The following is a 26673-nucleotide window of genomic DNA, read 5'->3' on the forward strand; positions in this document are numbered from 1 at the left end:
CCCTTTTACCTCTGCTTAGTAAAAGGGGCCCTGTTTAGTCTTCCACCAAAATGCACTTCTACACCCTCTACATGACCAAGCACCCACAATAATTGTGATTTAATTTTAAACACCAGAAGTGGAAGAAAATGGTCTTGTGTTGCTGCAGATGACTTGTCATTTTGCACTAGAATAATAGTTTCTTGGTGCATTATATAAATGTGTATAGGATTTTTTTATTTTAAAAGCGTATCATTTCTTCTGTGCCCTAATTGAAATAGGGTTGACTTACCTACCTTTTGTCAAATTATGAACCAACAGCATAACAGATTTATGTTCATATTTGCACTGTTTCTGCAGAGATGTTGGACCCAAGAGCTTTCTATTTAAATTAGCTTTACCAACTGTATATTGGGGGGGGGGGGGGTTGTTTATTTGATTTTAAAGTTGGCCTGCATAGAGCAGGCCTTGCAACACTGGTAACTCTTTTCATTGGAAAAAAAAATCCTTGCTCGAAAATCCTTGCTCGGTGAAACAGTAGGTATTGTAAACAAAAAGAATTGGAGTTTGCTATTATATTGGAGTGTGATTCCATGCTCCAATATAATAGCACAAAATAAAGATCACCACTGTTGCAGAACATTATCACTTGTAATTAATCATCTCTAAATCAGTCTTCAAACACATATCATATATTGTACTTCATTAACCTTTGCACTTTCTCCAATATTTTTGTACAGTATTTTTTACTTTACATTGCATCTTTCATATAAATGTATGCCAGATCACTTCCCAATTCATATAAGACACAATAAAATGAAATGAATTCTTCTAAACTTGACACATCTGTTGGGCCCAGAAAAATCAAACACAGCCATATAGTAGAATGAGTAAAGTTGACGGCTTTGTTCACTACTTTGGCTCCCAGGTTTCACTACCTGAAAACTCAGGTCAGAGATACGATTTTTACCAATTTGGTGACGTTTGGATTCTTATACCTACTGGTATTCATTCGCCCTTGAAGCAGTCATTTTTGGCAAAACATGGTCATGCTGGGCATGTATGTATAAATCCTGGGAGCCAAAGTAGTGAATAAAGCCTTGAACTTTACACGGTGTGCTTTTTTCTTGCTTAACCATATCAGAGATTGCAAACCATTTGCTTACTGTTTCCATGTAGTAGAATGAGCCAGGGGTCAGGGCCATGAGCTAATCCCATTGATATTGGTGAAACTTTTCAGGAGTATCTAGCACTTTCAGCAGATTACTGAAGAATGTTTTAGCCTTAGGAAAAAGCAGAGCAGGAAGAGCTGCTTAGAAGTGAGGCATGTTGGATAAATTTGGTAGCATTTAAGCAACAGGAAGCACTTGACAGGGGGGTGGGGGGGGGGGGGAAGCAATGTGCAAGATTGTACCTTCAATATCAATACAGATAAGAGAGAAAAAGTCTTGCTTTAGGCAAACTGAGGTGTACATTTTTACCATGGTTTTCATTCCATATTTATGTTAATGGTTGTACAACAGTTACTACTGAAGAGAGTACCAGCAAAAAAAGTGTTGTAATACCTTAGTTTTCAGGAGTACACATGTCCATTAGGTCAGATGATCTTAAAGGAAAAAAAAGGCAATGAAACAGTTTTTTCTTGGTACTTTTTAAAGTATCACAACGTTCAAAGTTCTGGACTTTCTCCCTGGAGCGATACAGCTGCAATTACTCTGCATTGCAAAAATGCTCGTAAAAACTCTATCATGAAAGTTCCCAGATAACACAAAGGCTAGGTGACTTCTAACCAGTAGATTCAGGCACAGAAACCGTGAGGTTGATGAAATTTTGAGGACACTGCAACTAGGCTCACCTGCTTTCTCTCTTGTTTTTCAGGCTCCTGCTCAGAGAATCAGCAAAGTGAAAATCCAGCAGCTCAAGTGGATGGGAATGACTTGGCATCTCCCATGTCCCCCCGTGCTAGTAAAAGTCGGATGTCCATGAAACTGCGGCGCTCCTCTGGCTCTGCCAATAAGTCCTAGGTTTCTCAGTCACAGCCATAGAGTTCTTTACCTTGATCATGGTAATGTGTACCCACACTGACTTATATAGTTATTTTCACTCAGAGGAAGTTTCTAAGGTGGTATGCATCACAGACTGGCCTGTTTCTTGTACATGTATTATTTTTTTAGTAAATGACACTGGAATTTTATATTTAACTTAATATTTTAGCTTGTTCTTTTTTTTCATCGGAGTCGAGGCTGCCATATATTGTTTTTCACCGCAGATTTTGCACCTTTTGTACCATGATTTGAAAATAATATAGGATGATCACTTTTAAATTTGTGATTCACATAATGTAATTGGAGAAAGCAGTCTTATCAAGCTATTTATTTTTAAAAAGTGCCCTCCCTCTCCAGCTACCATATGTCTTGTAACGGAATAAATATGTGCCATTCAAAAAGGGGTGCACCATTTTCAATTCCAGAATGCATTTAGAAAATTCTAGTTGAATGATATAAGCTTGGGGGATATAAACGATATATGTATGTATAGGTTATTTAAGTTAGTTATATAATGCAAATAATCAAGAAAATGGTCTGCTACCATTTCAGTCAATGTCATATATCTATATAAACATTTTTAGCAAAACCAATATGTAGTTTAGCTGTGGCACATGTGCCCAAGCAGAGGCTCAATCAGTTGGTGCTACTGTCAAATTACCCATGTAAATGCAAACAAGCGTATCAGTTGCATACCAAGAGACTGCTGAAACTGATAACCAAATTCTAAAAGAAAATCCTCATCCTTTTTTTTGTAAATACATGTATACTCACCCTTTATGTTTCTGAAGTGTTTTTAATTTTAAACCTGTCTCAGTAAAGGAATTGATGCCACAAACTTGTTGATGCTAGATTTTTCTTTTTTAATTCAAATGTTCATAATGAAATTTATTTTTAGTACCTATGAAATGTTCCAAAGTCCTCCAGACATTGTAAGGAGTGGCAGTACAAACTTCTGTATACTTGCTATGTCATGCTGCTTCAGCCTTGCTCTGGAGGGAGCACTGCTAAAGGGGAAAGGTCATTCAGACCCTGTGTCTGTGCTATCCTTGACTTTTCCATTGAGACTGTAAAATGTGGTGCCAGTTAATGCCAAATTATGATGATGGATTTTAATGATGTGTCCCTGTCTTCTGGGGCCTGGATTGAAAAAACCAATTCTTTCACTGCTGGCAAGAAGGTAAAAGGACCTGTAAAGATGGGCTAAGTCCTTTTCGATAGCCGGTTACTCATAGAACAAAGTTGATTTGAATATATATTAACAGTACAATAAACTATTATGTCATTGGGTCCATATCAGCTGGTTTAATATGGTGCAATTGAGTTTTGGTTGTGTATCTTTTTTTATTTCACAATAAAAATGATTTTGAAGCTCCAGTCATGAAGATGGTGTAACTATTTATATAAAGGCAAAAGTATGATAGTTTCATCTTAATTTCCATTATACTTTGTCCCTCTAAGGCACATTACTCACTCTAAAACTATGCTTTACCTACTTTTATGACACAACTGATCTCTGCTTATTTTACAGGTTAACTCCTTGGCCTCTACCTCTAGTCCTCAAGGGCTGCCAATGGATCGTTTTCAAGATACCCTAATGAATATGTATGAGAGAGATTTGCATGCCTAATACTCTGTTGTAAGAAAATCTTCTTCATGCATATTCATTAGAGAGATCCTGAAAATCTGACCTTTTGTGGTGGCCCTTGAGAACTAGGAGTGAAGACCAAGCCCAGATTCAGTAAATGGCACTCAATGTTAGGCACTGGAAAAATCCACGCTAAACTAGTATTCTGTAAAGAGCGCACCTTGCTGAATGCCATTTATAGAATACTAGCATAGCGTAGATTTCATGCTTAAATTTAGTTGCCATCATTTACATCTGCTGAAACCAAGTGTAAATGGTGCCACTTAATTTTTGGTAGTTGGGGACGCAAATCAGCATTCCATAACATCGCACCTAACTTCTAGGAAGACCCCCTGCTCTGCCCATACCCCTCCCGCCATGTCCCTTTTGATTTAGGCTGTAGAAGAGTTAGGCACAGAACTTATAGATAGCAACTAGGGCAGATTCATCACAAATGCAAATCGTTGCCAATTAGCTTCAATTATTGATTAATGTCTTGTTAACTGATTTGCTTGCGTATCTGCCCTGTGTATCTAAATTTGGGTGCCAAACGTTTGGTGACCTATATAGAATCCAGGAGCAAGGGGTTAATTCCTTTGATACACATTTCTTTATTGACCATTGGGAATAGTAATTTCAGTGCAAGTTGTCAGTGGTCAGCTGGTGGCTAATATTTTGTCTGCTATCAGCTTCAGAAAGAACAGATCTAAACTTTGTATTCCACCTTCACTGTATAGCCACTGAGTGTAAAAGGGAAAACAAATGATTATAAAGCTTAGCATGGATAGGAGTTGAAAGTCATACAGCAGCCAGGTAGGTAGTCTCATTTTTACACACTAAAAAGAAGGGGCATTTGGCTAACAGAAATACAGACTGTCATGTACCCTTTTGTTCTTGCACTCAATTGGTGCATCTTTGGGCATATTAGTCCACATTGTAGCAGTTTGGCTTTCCCTTTTTTGAAGTGGCAAAGTGGGATTTTTAATTACTTTTGACAAGTGGTGTTGGGTATGTAACTTGGTTCCTATGTTACAATGTGTTTCTCTCATTCTTGTTGGCTCTTAATGTTCTTATGCAATTACAATCACTGCACAGAACAATACAGCAAGTCCCTTGACTTTCAGTTTCTGAATCATTGTAGGCTTCCAGAAGTTAATCAGAAGGTTTGAATGAAATACATTTAAAAATCTGGATAAAGAATTCGGAGAGGAGGAGGGGGTTCAGTAGTGAAAATTTATGGTTGATTTAAAATCAGATCCTTTTTTGTGTGTTGTGGAGTGTATTTTAATGGAGGGACACACTGGAGGAAATTTGTCATCAAGTGAGGCTACAAAAGAATGTACAATTTACTGATGGGTATGTTAAGCGATCACATAGCCACCAATATTACTATCCCCAGGGCTCTATGCCCTCTTATGATATTACCAGCAGCAGTATCTCAACCTTAGTCTGTGTGGGTTCTGGTAAAATTAAGGCAGAGTGCGAAAATCCTGAGAAACATTTCAGTAGTCATCCATACAAACTAAATTGACTGGTCCCAGGAATTAGGCTTCCTTTTCAGATGCTGTCTGTGTTTCCTTTTCTTATAGTCTCATTGATAAATGCAGTTCTTCCATAGGGTGACTACTAGTGTAAGGAAACCGGGCACAAGTATGAGTTAATTTTTACATTTATGAGTCAAAAATTCTTTTGCAATATGCAGTCTATTCATTGTTTCAAATGTTATATGTGCTGTGCAATGAGAAAAAAGGGAACATTATGCAGAGAATGTATAAAGTGAGCCTGCCTGTTGCCCCCTCCAACTTGTCTCTGGAATTTGGGGGTGATAGTGCACATTCCATTTCTTCCGAGGTATTTTTCTAAGAACTCAACCAACCCCTAAAGCTGAACAGCTCGCTTTCATGTGGGCACCTTCTGCCAACAAAATGTAGCATGGCATTGGTACTAAGTGCATGTGTAAATATAGCCATAATGGGCAATTTAGAACTATAAATATGTATTGTCATTTCATGTAGTATCTACAGATTTGTAATGGTTGAAGAAAAGAAGACATGCTATTTAATTATACAATAAAATTATTCTTACCACCTTTTGTGTTTTGGTGTCCTACTTAATGTTTAAGTTACCTTAGTGGACAAAGAATATTGCTTCCCAGCTGATGACAAACTTCTGTTTCAGTTGAGTTCATTTTTTTTTTCATACCTTGTGATACCATGTTACGTTTTCTTAAGGAAATGCTCTAGTTACACTAATTCAGTGTTTTTGCCCCTTTTAAATGGAGTATATCTTACTAGCAGTTTAGCTAGTGGAGGAGTGGCCTAATACTTAGAGCGAGTCTTGACATCTAGAGGTGGCTGGTTCACATCCTGCTACTGCTCCTTGTGACCTTGGGCAAGTCACTTAACCCTCCATGCCTCAGATTGTGAGCCCTCCATGGGCAGGGAAATACCCAGCGTACCTGAATGTAACTCACCTTAAGCTACTACAGAAATGATAAACCTTGAGCCAGGAAATAGCTTTCTTCTGTCCTTTTCCACTTATTAAAGCTGCAGCTGACCTACTGGTAATTTTTAATCTGCAGCAGGAGGGAGCTGTGTAAACCAATTAAGTTATGCTTTTATAAAAATTTTTATTTAATTTAGTTATTAATCTTTTGTAAAGACTAAGACTTGTACATGTCATTTTATTCAATCAAGCATGTACTCCCATAAAACTGCTTTGAAAATTAAACATTTAGTGGGGGGGGAGGGGGGAACATCTTAGCATGTAACATATTTCCATATTGCACTTGAATTGTCACACCATTGTGTTCTGAAAGGATGAAAGATCACAAAAATCCTATCTGTGGTTTCCTAACAAGAATCAGTTATTGAGATGGTCTTAATGATACAGCCATTATCTCTCAAGAGACTACTTTCATGTTCTCCATAATATGTCTCCACATTCCTCTTAAAAGAATGTTTTTGTTTTAAACTTTTAAGCTTGTGAAAAAAAATAACATCCCAAACTTTCAAATTTTTAAATTTAAGAAAACTGCTACTTTATTTCTAGGTGATTAATTTACAATCACCTAGAAATAAAGTAGCAGTTTTCTTAAATTTAATAAGAGGCTTGGGAGATTGGCATAAGTTATGTGCAAGTGCTTTTTTTAGCGTTTTAACAAACAATGAAAATGAATAGAGAGTTGGTAGGGGGTGTGAGTATTCGTTATTGGACCAATATTAGTTTTTTGTCTGTTTGCTTCTCATATTCAGAAGGTCCTCCTTAAGATTTCTTAATTTCTGAGAAAGAGAAGTTTCTATTCTGCATGGACATATAGTAAGCTGCATTTAAAAATTGTAATAAATGAAATGAAAATCATATTTATGGAGAGTAATATAAGCAATGAGCTTACATGGTGGCAAGTTAATAGGCATCCTAACTTTATTTTCTTGAAAGAAAGGACTATTCATGCTACAAATCTTGCATTGTTCGGAACATAAACAGATTTTAAAAAATAGTAGAGTAGATCTCTCCTTATTACAAAGTGTTATATTAGGTAACCCACCCTAGTCCTTTAACATTTTTAATGTTTTCTGTTTAGTACAAGGATGTTGGGGGTTTTTTGTGTATTCAAAGTAACGATACAACCCTTATGCAATCTGCTCAGAAACAATTCCTTTCTTTTAGGTTTTGTTGATTCAGGTTTCCAAGTGTGTTAAAATAAATATTTTAAGTGGAAATGCGGAGGAGAAGCATCGATATCATAACCGAACAGGTCTAATGTACTGATCAATCTGAACCTGTTAAAATTACAATAGAAATGAACTTCCTAATTTAGGAGCTGTACTGGAACGTGAAATTCTTTCTGACTTGTATGTGAATATAGTCGATGGGTTTTGGGGGCTACAGTAACATAACTTTTGAAGTAAAACGTTTTATTTTATACATGGTGAAAGAACTAGATACACACATAAACATGTATTATAAATATGTGACAGAGCTTGGTACCATTAGTCAAGCCGGAAAGCTTTTCCCAAAACATGTGTGTCCTCTAGACTGTGACTTTAAGTTCTGTTTTATCAGCTGAAAATTCCATATAACTACAGAATAAAAAATAACTGATTGCAACAAGTTCTATAATCCAAGAACATTCAAGTCTTTTTTAGTATTGTGGTACATTAGACGATTATAAGATGAACACCAGACTAAGTACAAAACTTTAGTATTTCAGAACAAACGTTACATTTTACTGCATTTCTAGATTTTCTAATAACGCGTATTTCAGCAAACTAGTAACGTTTGGGGGAAATAAATACCTTACTTTAAAATAAACAGTAATTAGTCATTTTCCAACAATTATAAAAGTAAAAGGTAGCTCAATTTATTTTGTGATATTTGATCCCCAGAAGTAACTATCCGGTAGCTTTTCTTAAGACCTGAAAAAAAAGTAACATCTTTCTTGTTTTACTAGAAATACTGGGCACTAATTATAACATTAATATGTCCTTTATACGGTGCTTATTTAAATACTCGGAAGGAAATGGCATAAAATCTAGGGAGAATCTTGCCTACCACCCTGGTGGCTCGATTCCTATCGACTGTTCCTTTACAAACATTTGTACCACAGACACTAAACCTTTCCATGGGAATTAAACTTTATAGGGTTTCTACGGGCTTTAAGATAGATTTTCAAATCTGTTTGGGATTTTTTTTTTTACATGTATTTTCCTTAACCTTGCTGTAGAACATCACACATGCTCTTTAGCTAATCACAATATAAGAACCCGCCTTGACAGCTTTAGTTTAGGTGGTTAAAAAAAATCTATATATATCCCACCAGTCAACTTCCGATAGGGGTTCGAGCACCTGTATTTCTTGTAGCTATGCTTTAACAGCTAGACCTTAATGGTATTTGAAGCAAAAGTACATGTCTGTTTTCAGTGGGGTGGCATTTGTTAATATGCCTGGTAAGTCCTGGGGAACTGAAGAAGGTGGAGGGACAATGCTTGCAGGAGAAGATCTGCTGTTCTCCCTCTGCTACCCTATGATCTTCCTCACGTGTCAGGGGAAGCAGCAGCTCTTCCCTCACTGCATGCCATAGTTGATGTTTGTCCCTAATGTCTGCAGAGGGGAAGTGAGCCCCGCACAGGTGGCATGGGAATATAATGTGCCCCCTCTCCAACTGACCATAAGAGGGAGGTCGTGAAGCCTCGTGGGTGGCAAGGTGTTTTCTCAAGTAAGCCTGCCTGCGAAACTTCTTGTGACAGTAGGGGCAGATGAAGACGTCCTCCTCGCCACTGGAGACCTGCATTGGAGGTAGGGGCACCCTCAGCGTTTGGCTGTCCCCATATGAGGTACTGCATGGGGAATCCGGACAGTGGGCACTGTTCGCATTTTGCTGGTGCTGATTAGCTGCCTGCGCTTTGTTCAATGAACCGTAAGGAAGATTGGACTGCTTGGAGCTGTCCACGCTCTTGTGGTGCTGATCGGTGCCTTGGCTGTCAGGTCGCTGCTGCGCGTTCCCTCCTAGGAAAGATTGGCTGCTGTTTTCTTTGCCTTCCCGCAAATCTGGATCGGAAGCAGCCATTGGAAGCTGTTGAGATTTATTTACTGGACTGTCTGCACTTACCCCGGGGCGAGGTTTGTGCCATCGCCGGTGGGAGGCCAAGTTAGCTGGGCAGCTGAAGATCTTGTCGCACTCAGGACATCGATACTCCACGCGCACGATTCGGGAGCACTTGTGCTGGGCCAAAGCAAAGGGGTCCGGGTACTGTTCCTTACAGAGCTGACAGATAAACTCTCCCAAGGGGGCTTGGTGCCCCTGTGAGTGCCTGGGTTTGCAATCAGGATCTTCCGCTTTAATTTTCAGTCCGAGCACGGGAGAAGTAGTTACCTCGTCAGCGAAAGTGAGCTTCCGCATAACTTTGGGTTTCTTAGAGACCGCTTTGCCCCGTCTGTCGGCAAGGTCCCGGGCAGGACCTCTCATGCCCTGCAACGAGGGGCAAAGCCGTACCTGGGCCTCTAGCTTTCTCTCTGGGGTAAGGAATGGACCATGGTGCATTAGCAGTTTTTCCATGGAAGAAAAAGAATTTGCCACGGGAAAGGACTCTGCTGAGGCAGGCGAGATCACTCCCCTTTTAAAGAACGCTTTCTTCAGCTCGAAAGTCACGGGTTTCATTGGACTGCTAGAAGCGGGGGACCTGGTTCTACTGGTTCCGTCCTGTAAAGCACAAGCTTTAGGCGAAGATGGGCTCGAAGGGCTGACATGGCAGAGAGGTTCAAGGTTGGTGAGCCATTCGGACGACTGAATCTCCTCAATTGCACCTTTTTGGGGCTCCGAGTTGGTTCTGGGAACAGCTGGTGTGGATATGCCTGAGACCAATACATCTTGCGGGTCCAGAACCAAAGGAAACTGCAGAGGGTAAGAGGATTCCTCTTCCTGAAAGCGTATTCGGTAGGATCCACAGCTTCTTTTGCTCCTTTTCACTAGGAATCCTCGAGGCATTTTCCAATATTTGGGCGAGGGTTAAAGGAGCTGTCAGTGGAGGCGGCAGCAGCTCAAGTAACTCTCCTCAGCGTCCTTGGGTTGCACAGGAGAATCGCTCCCTGGCACTTCCTGGGCACTCTTATAGCTCGCATGCTTCCAAGCTCTCTGTGACGTCACAGAGACTGTGGCTTAATCTCCAATCAGTAGATAGGTGGTCGTTGGTAAGGGGAGACGGGGAGAAAGGGCAGAGGGTAAAAAGATAATCTTCTCACCCAGTACCTACACAAGTTTGACAGTCCTTGTGCCTGTAGGATTTTTCTTCCATTGCCCGTCAACTAAAAATGATCACCCATCTCGCTCTAAGCTCAGCAGTGCTTTCGGTAGAGTAAGGATAGAGAACGTCGGGCCTCAAGTGTGTTACAAAGGGTTTTCATGATTTCCACATTGAGTAGTTTGATTATTCTGACTGAAAGCCAGACTTTTTTGTGCCTGTTGAGGATTATAGTTCGCCATTATTACTGTAGAATCTAAGCACTAGTTTAGATGACTGTGACCGTATGGAGATATAGTTAAGTTATCTTAGTACTTCGATAATCTACCTGAGCTCTTTTCATCTGGGTTTGCTGTTGATGGCATTGGTAACCATGGTCTGACCTCAGATGTGTACATCCGCTGTAAAATTAACAAGTTAAAGCAAAGACACCAGCTCTCAAACTATCCAAGACTATAATAGTTCAACATTCTTTGTAGGAACCTAAAATACAGTTATTTATTAGAAACATTTGGGGGGGGGGAGGATATATCTGATACCTTACATATGAATTTAGAGATAGTAAAAAAAAAAGTTGGAATATTCCGAAGAAAACAAGTTGTGGTAGAAAAGTACTTGAGGTAGGGCAAACCCCTGAAATGTAAAGAAGTGGTGAGCTAATTTGACTTAACACAGAAAAACTGAAAATTGCAATTTAAAAAAATCCACAGTCCATTAGATATCCGTGCACTCAGACTGTGAAAAGGTAATGATTATCTGACTGTTCCACTGATACCTGCACAACCTTTGGTGAGGAAGGGGAGATTTAGAGGATCATGCCTTCTCAACTGTTTGGGCTCGTTATCTGCCACTAGCAAGCAACAATATCCCGAGGCGTGACAAAAATCAAGTCTGAATGAGCTTTTGATTTAATCAGTTGTACTTAGCCCAGGAGAGGAAAAGAGCAGATTGATCACAAAGGCGCATCAAATACTGCAAAAATAATTGAAGGGGGGAAAAAAAACAGATGAGACATTCAATCGTGTGTTTTAAGATATAGAATGTGAATCCGTTTTGCAAAACAGGCAAAAAAAAGTTGAATAGATTTCAAACTTCCAGCGTTGGCAGATGTACAACACCACTTGAAAGATTTTTGAACTTTCATAGAAATATGAACAGAGCAGTTAATCTCATCTTAGCCTGTAAAGATAAATTTCTTTGGAAGGGAAATTCAATGCATGCGCCCCTCCCCCCCCTCCCCCCCATTACATTAAGTGATTTTGTTACAGTTAAATTAAGGACTTCATTTCAAAAGTGAAGAATGTCGAGTCAGTGAGAAAATCTGCTGATATGTCTGATTTGATTTGAATTTTCATTGAGTATACCTTCTTTGGGGGGAGGAGATTATAGGGCTGATTAAAAAAACTGCCTTCTTGAACTGCTATGCCGTGTATTTGCACACCTGCCTAGAAGGTGGGAGGCTAAGGCAGCAGATAATCAGTAACTTTTTCCGGGATTAAACGATTTCCTATTAGCATTTTGAAATAAGTCATAATTATGCCTGACTAGAATCGAAATTTTATATCTAAATTGACTTTTAAAAAACTCAGATTTTAGTTATAATTCATAATAACTGTATACTGCTAGTGTTTCTTTGCCCTATCTTTTGGGTTTAGCCTTTAGGAGTTTTCTAAATAATCTGGGAATGGCTTGATGTTACTGTATTCCATGTTACAAAATATGTAATAAATTGTAATGAAACTATACCAAATAATTGAAAATAAAAATTCTGTATATGATTGTGATTACTAAATATACTGTGTCTAAATGGCTACCAAGGTCTTCAGTTTGTTTCTTTTTGCATAGGCTAGAAAGATATTGGGGGTAAGCTTCTATAAGGAGGAAATGTTTGTCATTCCTATGCATCTGACATCCAGATCAAAAAAACAGGGAAAGTCTTTCTTACCAGGCAGTCAGCTTCTATTAACAATACCTTCCTTTATCCTTTAAATAGGGCAAATAGAACTTTTATACTTTACTAAGCAAATGCAAATAGAAAAAAAATGTCTGGCTGTGGTTCTTTGACTATCAGGCATCTCCACTAAGCCTCTGGTGGTTAAATCTCTCTTGTGGAGCCTGTAGAGCAGGGTTAGCCAACCTCGATCCTCGAGGACCACAATCCAGTCGGTTTTTCAGGATTTCTACAAAGAATATTCAGTGAGATCTATTTGCATGCACTGCCTCCATTGTATGCAAATATAATGCATATTCATTGAGGAAATCTTGAAAACCCGACCTGACGAGAGCCAGACACCCCTGTAGTAGTGCTTATCTTGAGAAAGGTGCCTGAACTAAGTGCCAAGATGTGCCTCTTGGAGGCGCTAGATTGAAATGCTCGAGTTCATTTTTATCCGTACAGCTAACCGTTCCATCATTTACCAATAAATGGTCACTTTTTATCATGACATCCTTCTCTGCAAGAACCTTCTTTAGATCAAAAATGTGGAACTGTGTAAATATTAAAACAGGTAACAACGTTATTCTGCCTTTTCCTGTTCTTGAGAGACGACAAGAGACGTCAGTCCTTTAAGGTTGGGGGGGAGGGAGGGAAACAATGTGTTTATTTCTTTCACTTGATGTTATCCTCCGAAAGTTTTCACTGCAATGCAGTCTGCGACTGATGTTCTGTTGCAATGGGAGTGGGCTATTGTTAGTTATTACCTTCCAAAATATCTGTCAGCTTCAAGCTAGCCCCCCCCCCCCCCCCCAATGATGCTTATTAGCATACAGCTGTTGGGCACTTCTAGCCCTGTGGCTCTTCTTAAGAGAGGAAAAGGAAGGATACATCAACAGAGAGATCAACGCAATCAGTATTTATCGATATCTTTGTTTACTCGTGCATTACTGGAAAAATATTTACAATAGGAAAAATATAACACTTCCAGTAATTTTTCAAAGGATATTGTGTGCCTTGTGATTGCAAAGAATTTTATTATTAACATGTATATCACATTAACGATCAGCAAGAGCAAAAGAAAATCATGTCCTTTAGTCAATTTTTAGTGCTGATTTAAAGACCCGCTATTATCTGCTGTGCCTGGAAGTGAACTAGATGAAAACGATTTTCTAAACTAGGAGTCGGCGCGTACGGTAACTACCTTTAAAAATGGGCTATACCGAAAATAAGAGCCTAGAATAAGGGGGAAGATAATCATGCACACCTGTGAAACCTCCTTGCCTAAAAAATACACTTTCCTAAAAATTTAATTTACAAAACGTCTAAGTTTGTATGTATAGATACAGCCCCTTGTAAAGTCTTCACACCATTGTACATTTTGCACATTCTCTCTCTAAAAATACAATTCAAAACACATTACTATGTTTCACTGATCTGTACAACATACTCTACACATTCAAGTGAAAGAACAAAGTGTAGAAATATTCAAAAAAGTAAGAATAACATGCAGAGCTGAGACTGCCCCTCTTCTGGATGCCCATTCATCCCGTCCCCTCAATTCACCATCATCCCCAATTTACAAGCATATAAGTACATAAGTAATGCCACACTGGGAAAAGACCAAGGGTCCATCAAGCCCAGCATCCTGTCCACGACAGCGGCACCTGGCAAGCTTCCCAAACGTACAAACATTCTATACATATTATTCCTGGAATTCTGGATTTTTCCCAAGTCCATTTAGTAGTGGTTTATGGACTTGTCCTTTAGGAAACCATCTAACCCCTTTTTAAACTCTGCTAAGCTAACCGCCTTCACCATGTTCTCCAGCAGCGAATTCTAGAGTTTAATTATGCGTTGCGTGAAGAAAATTTTTCTCTGATTTGTTTTAAATTTACTACACTGTAGTTTCATCGCATGCCCCCTAGTCCTAGTATTTTTGGAAAGCGTGAACAGATGCTTCACATCCACCTGTTCCACTCCACTCATTATTTTATATACCTCTATCATGTCTCCCCTCAGCATTCTCTTCTCCAAGCTGAAAAGCCCTAGCCTCCTTAGTCTTTCTTCATAGGGAAGTCGTCCCATCCCCGCTATCATTTTAGTCACCCTTTGCTGCACCTTTTCCAATTCTACTACATCTTTCTTGAGATGCGGCGACCAGAATTGAACACAATACTCAAGGTGCAATTGCACCATGGAATGATACAACAGCATTATAACATCCTCACACCTGTTTTCCATACCTTTTCTAATAAGCGTACAATCATAATAAAGATACTGAACAAGGAGTATGGAAAATACAGCTTCCTTATTGTAAACAGAACCCTACAACCTTTTGAGAAATTATACACAGGCACCGGAGCTGAGGTAGGAACAATTGTATATTGAAGCAATTTTATCCCATGCTCTTATGAGCTACCAGCCATACCCAGCTAGCTAGGATACAGAATGTTACCCTTCCACGCCCTGCCATGCGCAACTAGGGCTTAAGGAGCTAGCATGGACCTCTTTGCCAAATACTGGGTGTAATAATCCCCATAGTGTTTCTTGATTTTCATTGCCAGGTAAAAACTAAGGTTTTGAACTTAGTCCCCTCCCCCAAGACCCAAAATAGCTCAGGTGTCCACTAGCTGTGACAATCTGAACCTCCATTCCCAGGGATTGACAAGGGCCAACCCATTCCCCCACACACCTGCTTGAAAAGAGTAATGGGTGTGCAGGGAACCTCAGAGGCAAAGCAATAAAAACATTCTCAGTATCTTCTGCTAGGGATTCTCAATCCAGTCCTCGGGACACACCCAGCCAGTCAGGTTTTTAGGATACCCACAATGAATATGTGTGAGAGAGATATGCCTATAATGGAATCAATGCATGCAAATTTATCTCATGCATATTCATTGTGGGTTATCTTGAAACCCAGACTGGCTGGGTGTGTCCCGAGGACTGGTTAGAGAACCCCTGCCCTAGGTAGCAAGAATCTTCACGCCTCTAGGAATTTGAAGGTAAATAATCCAATCCTGTTACTGCCCTGTCTTGATGAGACCTCCTACCACAACACCTATTCTCCCTCTCACCCCAATCTTCCTTCCTCCCCCTCCCCCAGCTTCTGCTTTCTGCTGTACCTATTTTGTACAGCTCTGCCCTACAGGGAAAGACCCCAGCCCCTATAGAGGAATAGGTGCAACTCAGTAAAGGGGTGAATCGAGATGGGACCCTCGCACTTGAGGCTACAATCATTGACTTGGTGGAAGTACCTTTTGCAGCAAAAACAGCCATGAGTTATTTAGGATAACTGTCTACAAACTTTGCACAACTGAATAATGTAATTTTTGCACATTCTTCTTGGCAGAATAGCTCAGGCTCTTTCAGATTGACTGGAAATCATCTATGGACTGCAGGCTTCAAGTATTACCAGAGATCTTTTATTGGATTAAAGGTATAGACTTTGGCTGTGTTACTTCCTCTTTCTTCTTGTTCATAGTCTGAGGTCTATGGCAGACTGGAACATGTTTTTCCTCCTGGATCTGCACACCTTTCCTATGATCATCACAAACTGCCCTGCCCCAGTGCTACAAAGCAACTCCCCCAAATCATACTGCTACCACCATGCTTTACTATATGAAGAGGGTTATGTTCTGTTTGTTTTATGCCATGCATGTCGTTAGCATTATGACCAAATTTTCCACTTTCATCTTATCTTTGGACTACAAAACCTTATCCCACATGCATGCCTTGTTTTTGTACAAATTCTGTATAACATATCATATGGCTTTTCTTCAGCAATGGCTTTCTTCTAGCCATCTTCATATACAGGATGTATTTATTGTTCAACAGTCTACATTTTCCTAACTCTCAGCCAGAGACCACCGTAGTTCTTTAAACTTAGGCCTCACAGTAACCTGGTTCCTTAACTCACAATTACTGACTTTGGAGGTATGGCCTGATGAAGCCCAATTCACACTAATTTAGGCAGGTGACTTAAATTTGGTGCGGATTAGGCACTTAGGCATTGTTCTATAAAGTGCAGATGTCCTTTTATAGAATACCACTCAACACCTAAGGTATTCCTGTCAATTTTTCAGCGTGATTTACTGAATCTAGTCTTTGTGTGCTATAAAGAGTAAAATAATGAAACAAAATCAAATGGAAATGTTGTGCCTCTATACCCCTAGCTAGGCAGTGTCTTGGTGATGATGCCAGATGTTTCTATTTTACAGTACTCCAAGGGATATTCAAACACTGAACTTTTTAGAACCATCCCTTTTCTGTCTCATTAAATAACTTTATCCCAGAGATTCTTCCACAAGCTCCATTTCAGCATGGTTAGACCTCAGCTTCAAATTCACTTCATTCAACAGACACAGCTTGATTCTTCATCCAGGAATACTTTGAACACTGGTGGACTCTATTTAACTTATTATGGGGCCTTGTTAAGGCAATTTTTGAAAAGATAGTTATGGGTTTTGACCAAGAGTATGAAGAGTCATGCAATCAAGACTCTTTGTTGTTGCGAGAAAGTGGTTATTTTGCATAAATACATGCATTAATTACTTTTTGAATATTTCTATAATTGTTCGATTGCAAAAACAGAGTATATTGCATTGATCAGTGACACGAGCTTCCACTTCAATGCATTTTAAATTGGATAAAGGTGAGCCAGTCGATAGTATGTATCTGGATTTTCAAAAGGCATTTGACAAAGTACCTCATTAAAGACTCCTGAGGAAATTAGAAAGTCATGGGATAGAAGGCAATGTTCTATTATGGATTAAAAATTGGTTAAAAGATATAAATCAGAAAGTAGGGTTAAATGGTCAGTATTCTTAATGGAGAAGGGTAGATAGTAGGGGTCTGTGCTGGGACTGCTGCTTTTTAACATATATATAAATGATCTAGAGATGGGGGTAACTAGTAAGGTAATTAAATTTGCTGATGACACTTAGTCATTCAAAGTTGTTAAATGCAAGAGGATTGTGAAAACTTGAAAGAGGACCTTACGAGACTGGGAGACTGGGCATCCAAATGGCAGATGACGTTTAATGTGAGAAAGTGCAAAGTGATGCATGTGGGAAAGAGGAACCCAAACCATAGTTACATGATGCAAGGTTCCACATTAGGAGTCACAGCCCAGGAAAAGGATCTAGGTGTCATCGTTGATGATACGTTGAAATCCTCTGCTCAGTGGGCAGCGGCGGCTAAGAAAGCAAATAGAATGTTAGGAATTATTAGGAAAGGAATGGAAAACAAAACTGAGAAAGTTATAATGCCTTTATATTGCTCTGTGGTATGACTGCACCTCAAATACTGTGTGCGGTTCTGATCACCGCATCTCAAAAAAGATATAGTGGAATTAGAAAAGGAACAGAGAAGGGCGATGAAAATGATAAATGTGATGGGATGACTTCACTATAAGGAAAGGCTAAAGCAGCTAGGGCTCTTCAGCTTGGAGAAGAGATGGCAGAGGGGAGATATGATAGAGGTCTATAAAATAATGAGTGGAGTAGAGCGGGTAGACATGAATCGTTTGTTTACTCTTCCAAACATACTAGGACTAGGGGGCATGCGATGAAGCTACAAAGTAGTAAATTTAAAACAAATTGGAGAAAATATTTCTTCACTCAATGAGTAATTAAACTCTGGAATTCATTTCCAGAGAATGTGGTAAAGGCAGTTATCTTAGCAAGGTTTTAAAAAGGTTTGATAATTTCCTAAAAGAAAAGTCCATAAGCCATTATTAAGATGGACTTGAGAAAATCCACTGCATATTCTAGGATAAGCAGCATCAAATCTGTTTTATTGTTCTGGGATGTAGCCAGATACTTGTGACCTGGATTGGCCACTGTTGGAAACAGGATACTGGGCTTGATGGACCTTCAGTCTATCCCAGTATGGCATTGCTTATGTTCTTATGTACGTTTTATATAGTAGAATGTGAAATATGTACCACAGGTAAAGGCCTTTTTCAAGATACTATAAAATTAATATTATAAGGGGGCACCTGGTGTAAGGCCATTTTCAGGCATCTAGTTTAAGTCAGTTTTACAAAGACGACTAGACAGCTAGTTGCCTTTATAAAATATTAGTGTAAGTGGCAGAAATCATATTTCTTTCTTTATGGAAAGGGTAGTAGTTGCATGAAATGGTCTCCCAGCAGATATGGTGGAGACGAGGACCTTATCTGAATTCAAGAGGGCATAGGACAGGTACAGAAGATCTCTAAGAGGGAGGAAAGGAGAGTTGAGATTAGTAGACTATATGGATGGGCAGCCTAGTTAGTCCATATGCAACCATCTCTGGGAAAAGGTAACTACAGCCTTCAGAAACCAAAAATGAGGTTTTACTGAATTATGTTAGAGCAAACAATTTGTAAAACAATCCAAACACCATCCTTTTATGTGACAAAAAAAATTACAGAAATTCAAACATAACTTTTTCAGACTGCTTATGGACCTATATGAATCAAAGAGAGGCATGAGGTGTCCTGCAATGGTGCAAAGGAAGGACTAGAGCAGACACTGTCAAATCCAAAAACTCTTTATTTGAACAGACCTGACATGGCCATGCTTCACCGGATAGGCTGCATCAGGGGTACAGAACTAAAACAGCTGCCAGGGACACACTATGCTTAGTCCTGGTAGTAAAACTGAGCATCCAAGATGACTTCAGCACTTGTTTTTATTTGCCCCTCTCCAGACCCTCGCTGGACCTTTGTCCACGGGGGTGAAGAGGGAGTTCTAGAAGGCTTTGGATAAGTCCCTTTAACATGACCTCAGTTTTCTGACTCCTGACATCTAAGAGTATCTTTGTGCATTATAGAGAATAATTTGTCTGTGTAGGTGTATTAAGAGAAATAGGTATGTAGCCAAGAAACAGATCCAGACAAGGGAGATAAGTGTTAATATTGAATTTATTCTTACCCAAAGTGATATATCAATCAATCAGGCATGCTCATCTGTCAGAGTCTCAGGATAACCGACCGTAGTTCTGCATCTCTGGGTAGAGTTGGGGAATTCTCCAAACTCCTCCCAGATTCACACTTCTTAAATACCTTTTTCCTTGTCATCAAGCAGATGAAGCCATTACGTATGGGTTATGTCCATCAACCAGCAGGGGAGATAGAGAGCACTCAAACTTTCACAGTGCCCTCTTGGCCAGCTAGCTCCACTGCCTCTTCAGTATTCTCTATCTCCCTTAGCAGGGTGGCTGCAGCTTGTTCGAGCTCCAGAAAAATCTGCCGGGAGGTGGTTCCTGGCTTGCCAGTTGTTAACCGGGGTGTTGGAGGCTATAGCAGCTTCACTTTAAAGGCACATAGGTTAGCCCTTTCCCTGCCTTACCCATACCTCTGTGGATGTGGACATATTGCCTTGCTTTCCCTGTCCTTACCCACCAACAGTGGATGCAGGCATATAGGTTCGCCCTTTCCCTGCCTTTCCCACTCATCTGAGCCTCCGGAGTCTTCAATACCTCTGCTTTCCTCACAGCTTTAAAAAAAAAAAAAAAAAAAAGTCGCGTCACGTTTTTAAACGCAGAGACGCTGGAACAGAGGTTTTTGACCTGATTTTCAGCAGGATCGTAGTTGTACACTAGATCCTTTGAGGTAAGAGTGTTTTCCAACTCCTCCGGGGTGGGCCCGCGATCGGGGCGATTTTGGCGCGAAACCGCCATTTTGGATTTTACCGCCGTTTTTCGGCGATGGCTGCGGACAATGTAAAGCGCTGTTCCACTTGTGGCAAGCGCAAATCAGCAGCAGGGCTCTGTAAATCGTGCTGTATTGGCGTAGGAGCCGGCCCGAGCATGGCGAGCGATGTTTCTTCCCGCTCTGAGCTGGCAGCGGGCGCCATTTTGCTTACACCACATGGCGCGGCCTCCGTGGACACGGAGAGACCTGAGCCGGGTGGGGCACCTCGAAATGAGGTTATTTCAGGAGTGGCTAGCACCGGACAGGATTTGGGTGCCCAGGGTGAGATTTTCTCCCGGATTTTGTGCTTTTGCTGCATAAAGCATACATGATGAAAAGAGCCCTTTCCTCAAGGGTCGCCTGAGGCTCCTCTGATTGCCCCCCACCAATGGATTCTGGCCTGGGACTGCCCAGTGAGGCTTTTTTCCTGGATGCTTGGCCTAAAGATAAGCGCAGAAGGGTTAATTCCCCTTCAGATTGTGGTGCACCTTCCCCTCCCCCCCCCCCCCCCCCCCCCCCCCCCCCCCGTGGTCGGGGTGTGAGGATTCGGAGAACTCTGACAGACGTTCTTGGTCTGAGGAACCAGAGTCAGGTGCGGATTTACCACAGGATCTGGATGATCCCTCCGCGGTGAGGATTTTCCACCGTGATGAGCTGCCAGCGCTTATTTCAGATACCCTGCAGGCCCTCTCGATTGAAGATCCTGACAGTGGCATGGCCTCCTCGGGTAATCCCAGGATGGCTAGTACCAAGAAAGCTGCTCGGGCCTTCCCTTTGCATGACTCTATCCTAGAGCTTGTTTCGGCTCAGTGGGCTGACCCCGAGGGACCTTTGAGAGTTTCCAGGGCTATGGGGCAGTTATACCCTCTGCGTGAGGGACATATGGCTTGTTTTCAAATGCCTACAGTGGATGCCCTAGTCACTGCGGTGACAAAGAGAACTACCCTCCCTGTTGAAGGAGGTGTTGCCCTGAAGGACGTTCAAGACCGTAGGCTGGAAACAGCGTTGAAACGGTCCTTTGAAATTGCAGGTCTCACTGTTCGGGCGTCTGCATGCAGCTGTTATGCTGTGAGAGCCTGCCTAGCTTGGCTGCAACAGGCAGTGGCTCAGCCCGGAGATGGAGCGGAGCCCTTCTTGGATGTGACTCCGCGGATGGAGGTGGCCTTGTCCTTTCTGGCTGATGCCCTTTATGACCTTGTCAGAGCTTCAGCTAAACAAATGGCAGTAGCAGTGGCGGCTCGCCGTCGTCTGTGGCTACGACACTGGGCAGCGGACATGGCCTCTAAGCAAAGGTTGGTGAAGCTGCCTTTTCAAGGACTTCTCCTATTTGGTGAGGAGTTAGAGAAAATTGTGAAAGGCCTGGGTGATCAAAACCCCAGCGCTTGCCCGAAGATAGGCAGAGGCCTTCCTCTAAGGGCCAGGCGGTCCACTCCTCGTACAGACCTCGCTTCCGTGAAGCTAGAAGGTACCGCCCGGGGTGTTCTGCTGGGTTCACTTCACGTGCCCGTGGTCAGCAGAGGAACTCCTTTCGCTCGGACAAGCGTTCCGCAGCCGGTGGCTCAAGACCAGGAGCGACCCTCTCAATGATGGTGCGCCGGCCCTCTCCTCAATGCCTGTCATCGGAGGACGGCTTTCCCTCTTTGTCGAGGAGTGGGCCAAGATTTCCTCAGATCAGTGGGTTCTGGACCTGATCAGAGATGGATACAGAATAGAATTCAACGCCCCAGTAAGAGATGTGTTTGTGGAGTCCCGATGCGGTTCTGCCGTCAAACGGGCGGCGGTGGAGGAGACTTTACAAGGTCTGATTCAGTTAGGGGCAGTGACCCCGGTGCCTCCTGCCGAGCAAGGCTGCGGCCGATACTCCATCTACTTTGTGGTGCCTCGAAAAGGTGGGTCCTTTCGCCCTGTTCTGGACTTAAAAGAAGTGAACAAGTCCCTGAGAGTGCGGCATTTCCACATGGAATCCCTGCGCTCCGTCATTGCGGCGGTTCAGCCAGGAGAGTTTCTCATGTCTCTAGACCTGAAAGAAGCTTACTTGCACATACCGATTTGGCCCCCGCACCAGAAGTTTCTGAGGTTTGCGGTGTTGGGGAAAACATTTCCAGTTCAGGGCCTTGCCTTTTGGCCTCGCCACAGCTCCCCGAACCTTTTCGAAGGTAATGGTGGTAGTAGCTGCTTTTCTCAGGCGAGAAGGTATCAGGGTTCACCCGTACCTAGACGACTGGCTCATCAGAGCAGACTCTGCAACAGAGAGCTTACAAGCTACAGCCAGAGTGGTCTCAGTACTGCAATCTCTAGGCTGGGTCGTCAATATGGCCAAAAGTCACCTGTCCCCTTCACAATCTCTAGAGTTTTTGGGGGCCAGGTTCGACACAGTCTCGGGCTATGTGTTCCTACCCGAGCCAAGGCGGTGCAAGCTTCAGAATCAGGTCCGTCTGCTCCTGAGGATGCCCCGCCCGCGAGCTTGGGACATTGTCCAGCTGCTGGGATCGATGACAGCCATGATGGAAGTGGTACCCTGGGCGAGAGCGCACCTGAGACCTCTACAGTATTCCCTTCTCCGGAGATGGTCTCCTATTTCTCAAGATTACCAATGCAGACTTACTTGGCTCCCTGCGGCCCGTCTCAGCATGGAGTGGTGGCTCTCGGACAGCATGCTGCGGCGAGGAATGCCGCTGACACTCCCCGTTTGGTGCCTAGTGGTAACAGATGCCAGCCTGAAGGGCTGGGGCGCACACTGCAAGGGGAAGCATGCCCAGGGTCTATGGACACCCAAGGAGTCAGAGTGGTCTATCAACTGGCCTTTCAAGTGACCCTGGAAGGATTGGCTGTCAGAGTGATGTCGGACAACACGACGACGGTGGCCTATATAAATCGACAAGGCGGAACAAGGTGCAGAGCACTAGCCGCGCAGGCCGAACTGATTTGCCACTGGGCCAAGCTGCATCTTCAGTGTCTGTCGGCAGCTCATATTGCAGATCAGAGCAATGTGCAGGCCGATTATCTGAGCAGGCATCAGATCGATCCAGCAGAATGGAATCTGGCAGCCGAAGTATTCCTGCAGATCTGTGCCAAATGGGGCAAGCCTGTGATGGATCTAATGGCGACAAGTGCCAATACCAAAGTCCCGTGCTTCTTCAGCAGACGGAGAGATCCTCGCTCGGCGGGGTTGGATGCCTTGGCTCAACCCTGGCCTCCGGGTCTACTTTATGTGTTTCCCCCATGGCCCTTGATAGGGCGCCTGCTCTTGCAGATTCGGCTGCACCCAGGAGAAGTGGTCCTCATCGCCCCGGATTGGCCAAGGAGACCTTGGTATGCAGACCTCCGACAGATGCTCCTGGAGGCTCCTCTGCCGTTACCTCTGGTATCGAACCTGTTGACTCAGGGACCGGTAGCCATGGAGGACGCCGGCCGCTTTGGTCTTACGGCATGGCTATTGAGAGGGCGCAATTGAGGGATAAAGGTTATTCCAATAAAGTTATTTCCACTCTCCTGCAAGTCCGCAAGCGGTCCACTTCCGTGGCTTATGCCAGGATTTGGTGCCTGTTTGAGTCTTGGTGTGCTTCCAGAGCCATTGTTCCAATGCGGGCTCCTGTCTCGCCGATTCTGGACTTTTTGCAGGAAGGTGTACAAAAAGGCTTGGCCTATAATTCCCTGCGGGTGCAGGTGGCAGCGTTGGCCTCCCTTCGTGGTAAGGTGGAAGGCGTGTCTTTGGCTGCTCACCCAGATGTGGCACGGTTTCTTAGAGGGGTGCTTCGGCTCCGACCTCCAGTGCGAGCACCCTGTCCAGCTTGGAACCTGGGGCTAGTTTTGAAAATCCTGCAGGCATCTCCTTTTGAGCCGCTTCGGTGAGCATCGGAGAAAGACTTGACACTGAAGGCCGTTTTTCTGGTGGCCATTACCTCGGCGAGACGGGTGTCAGAGCTCCAGGCGCTGTCCTGTAGAGACCCATTTCTGCAATTTTCAGAGTCCGGAGTCACGGTTCGGACCGTGCCTTCCTTTATGCCTAAGGTGGTTTCAGCCTTTCACTTAAACCAGCCTATTTTCTTGCCCTCTTTTTCAGAGGATGAGTTTCCAGAATCTTTTGGGCAGCTGCACCTTTTGGATGTGCGCAGGACTCTGCTGCAGTATCTGCGAGTTACTAACTCTTTCAGGACTTCTGATCATCTGTTTGTTTTGCTATCCGGTTCTCGCAGAGGGTCTCCAGCGTCTAAAGCCACTATTGCCCGCTGGCTCAAAGAAACTATCTTTTCAGCTTATCTGCTGGCCGGCAGGGTTCCGCCTGTAGCCTTTAAGGCACATTCTACTAGAGCGATTTCTTCCTCTTGGGCTGAAACTGGAGCACTCTCTCTTCAAGAGATATGCAGTGCAGCAACATGGGCTTCTAAGCTCTCCTTTGCCCGACATTACAGGCTGGATGTGGCTGCCAGGAGGGATGCGCGTTTTGGTGCACAAGTGCTAGCGCATGGTGTGGCTTGTTCCCACCCTATCTAGGGATTGCTTTGTTACATCCCATACGTAATGGCTTCATCTGCTTGATGACAAGGAAGGGAAAATTAGGTTCTTACCTTGGTAATTTTCTTTCCTTTAGTCATAGCAGATGAAGCCATGAGCCCTCCCTGTATGATTGTCTGTATGCTGTGAATCTGTTTTTCAGGTTCTGTTCTAATTTCCTGAAGTTCCTTCCTTGGGAGAAAGTTGGAAAACAATCTTCAGGATTCGTGTTCAGTTTAAATTTAGGAGGATGTGTTCATTCCCTCCAGCATGTTTTTTTTGGAGAATGTGTTGATTCTCTCCAGGAGGCGCGTGTGTTCCCCTCCAGTTCTATAAATAGGAGGATGAGTTCATTCCCTCCAGTGTGTTGGGAGGATGTGTGATTCCCTCCAGGAGGCGCGTGTGTTCCCCTCCACTTATACAATAAGGAGGATGAGTTTATTCCCTCCAGGAGGATGTGCATTCCCTCCTTTATGAGTTCATGCCCTTGTGATGGGCCATCGTTCGCTGTGAGGAAAGCTCTTGTGATTCCCATTGCGGTTTGCCATACTGCTTTGGAAGCTTCAAATACTGAAGAGGCAGTGGAGCTAGCTGGCCAAGAGGGCACTGTGAAAGTTTGAGTGCTCTCTATCTCCCCTTCTGGTTGATGGACATAACCCATACGTAATGGCTTCATCTGCTATGACTAAAGGAAAGAAAATTACCAAGGTAAGAACCTAATTTTCCCTTCACTCATTAATACTGTATATTTTATTATGCAAATCATGTTTTTCAGTTACTGACCGCAAGCTAGATTGGAAGCCCAAATCTCCCCCTTCTACCTATTTCCCAACTCTTGCTACATCCTTTGTAATAAACAACTTTACTTTTTCTATCTTCAAATGCTAAGACATGAATCCATCTTGTGAAAAGGATTCCATTTTAAATTCAATTACTTGACCTAACTTTTAGCTATTCAGGTCATTTAATCCTTCATCTAAACTTTAAAACTGTATTTGGAAGTTACACCAGATCCTGATTAGGCTTGTCAGCTAGACCCTGCTTCAGCAAGTATCCAGTTCCAAGCCATCATCAGATTTCCTGGCCTGGTCAGTGCTTCTGAGCAGCCTAGGCTCTATGGCTCTGCCCACCACTATTCCAGTAGAGGGGCCTCTAGCTGTAACATATATTAACACACTTCATCAATTGCAGATGAAAGAAGGAAGGAGTAGTCTTTGTGCCTTCTTGGATGCTCAGTTTTACTACCAGGGCTAAGCATAGTGTGTCCTCCTGTTTTAGTTCTGTACCCCCGATGTAGCCTATCCGGCGAAACGTGGCCATGTCAGGTCTGTTCATATAAAGAGTTTTTGGATTTGACAGTGTCTGCTCCAGTCCTTCCTTTGCTTATGGACCTTTGACATGAATAATTGGCTATTCTCAACATTTTGGATCCACTACTTTAGTCACCTTTTCCCAGAAACGGTCACGTATGGTCTTTAACTGCTGTTATTGTTCTGTTTCTGTGTTTGCACCTGCCCTGGAGCAGATGTAGCTGTCCATGTTCATAATTATTAAGTTTGTGGGTAGATGAGCATATTATAATCTACACATGTAGATGTGCACTCCACCCCTGTAAACACCTGCTGGCAAAGTACCTGCCATCCTATCAAAGCACTTTTATGCTGTTCCATATTTTTAGGAGGCCATTTGCATACATACATGGCCACATACTTACAAAAATACTTACCTACCGCAAACATCACTAGGTAATCTCCCAAGCTCTGTTTAGTTTCTTGTTATCTAATCTGGTTATGTTTATGGTTTCATTGAACTTGCTATACTGCCATGACTAACTGGCAGCTTGCGGCAGTTTACAATAAAATCAAAACAAGTTTGAGAAAAGGAAAGGAACTACACAATTTTACAGGAAAGTAGGTAGAACAGAGAGGTAGAGATACAGAGGGCTATGACAGGGGAGAGGGAAGAGACAGGGGATAGAGAGCTACAGCAATTTGCGGTAACAGTTTACTCTGCAGAAAAGGCGTTAGCAAAAAGCCAAGTCTCTAGTTTTGTTTTGAAAGTTTTCAGAGTGGTTTCTTCCTTAGATAAATGCTGGTTTTCCAGTTGATGTGATGGACTGTCCCTATTTACACTCCTCAGTTACCCTTGCTGCACATTTTATTGTAAATCATTCA

General features: G+C 42.5%; 2 protein-coding genes across 3 annotated transcripts in view; one reads left to right on the forward strand and one right to left on the reverse strand.

The window, feature by feature from the left end:
- RALGAPA1 (Ral GTPase activating protein catalytic alpha subunit 1) overlaps positions 1-5729 on the forward strand; it is an 882008-nt gene extending 876279 nt beyond the window's left edge. For both annotated transcript variants that reach the window (XM_030214290.1, XM_030214291.1), the window contains exon 40: positions 1858-5729. In XM_030214290.1, coding sequence (XP_030070150.1) covers positions 1858-2003 — 146 coding nt within the window. In that variant the 3' untranslated portion in view covers positions 2004-5729. The remainder of the gene's footprint in view (positions 1-1857) is intronic.
- A 2792-nt stretch (positions 5730-8521) lies between these two features.
- On the reverse strand, positions 8522-10204 carry INSM2 (INSM transcriptional repressor 2). Its single transcript, XM_030215019.1, has one exon. It carries the CDS (start codon positions 10136-10138, stop codon positions 8522-8524), a length of 1617 nt encoding a protein of 538 aa, XP_030070879.1. The 5' UTR covers positions 10139-10204.
- Between the last annotated feature and the right edge of the window lie 16469 nt (positions 10205-26673).

This window comes from Microcaecilia unicolor, chromosome 9, assembly GCF_901765095.1.
Source record: "Microcaecilia unicolor chromosome 9, aMicUni1.1, whole genome shotgun sequence".
Lineage (NCBI taxonomy): Eukaryota > Metazoa > Chordata > Amphibia > Gymnophiona > Siphonopidae > Microcaecilia > Microcaecilia unicolor.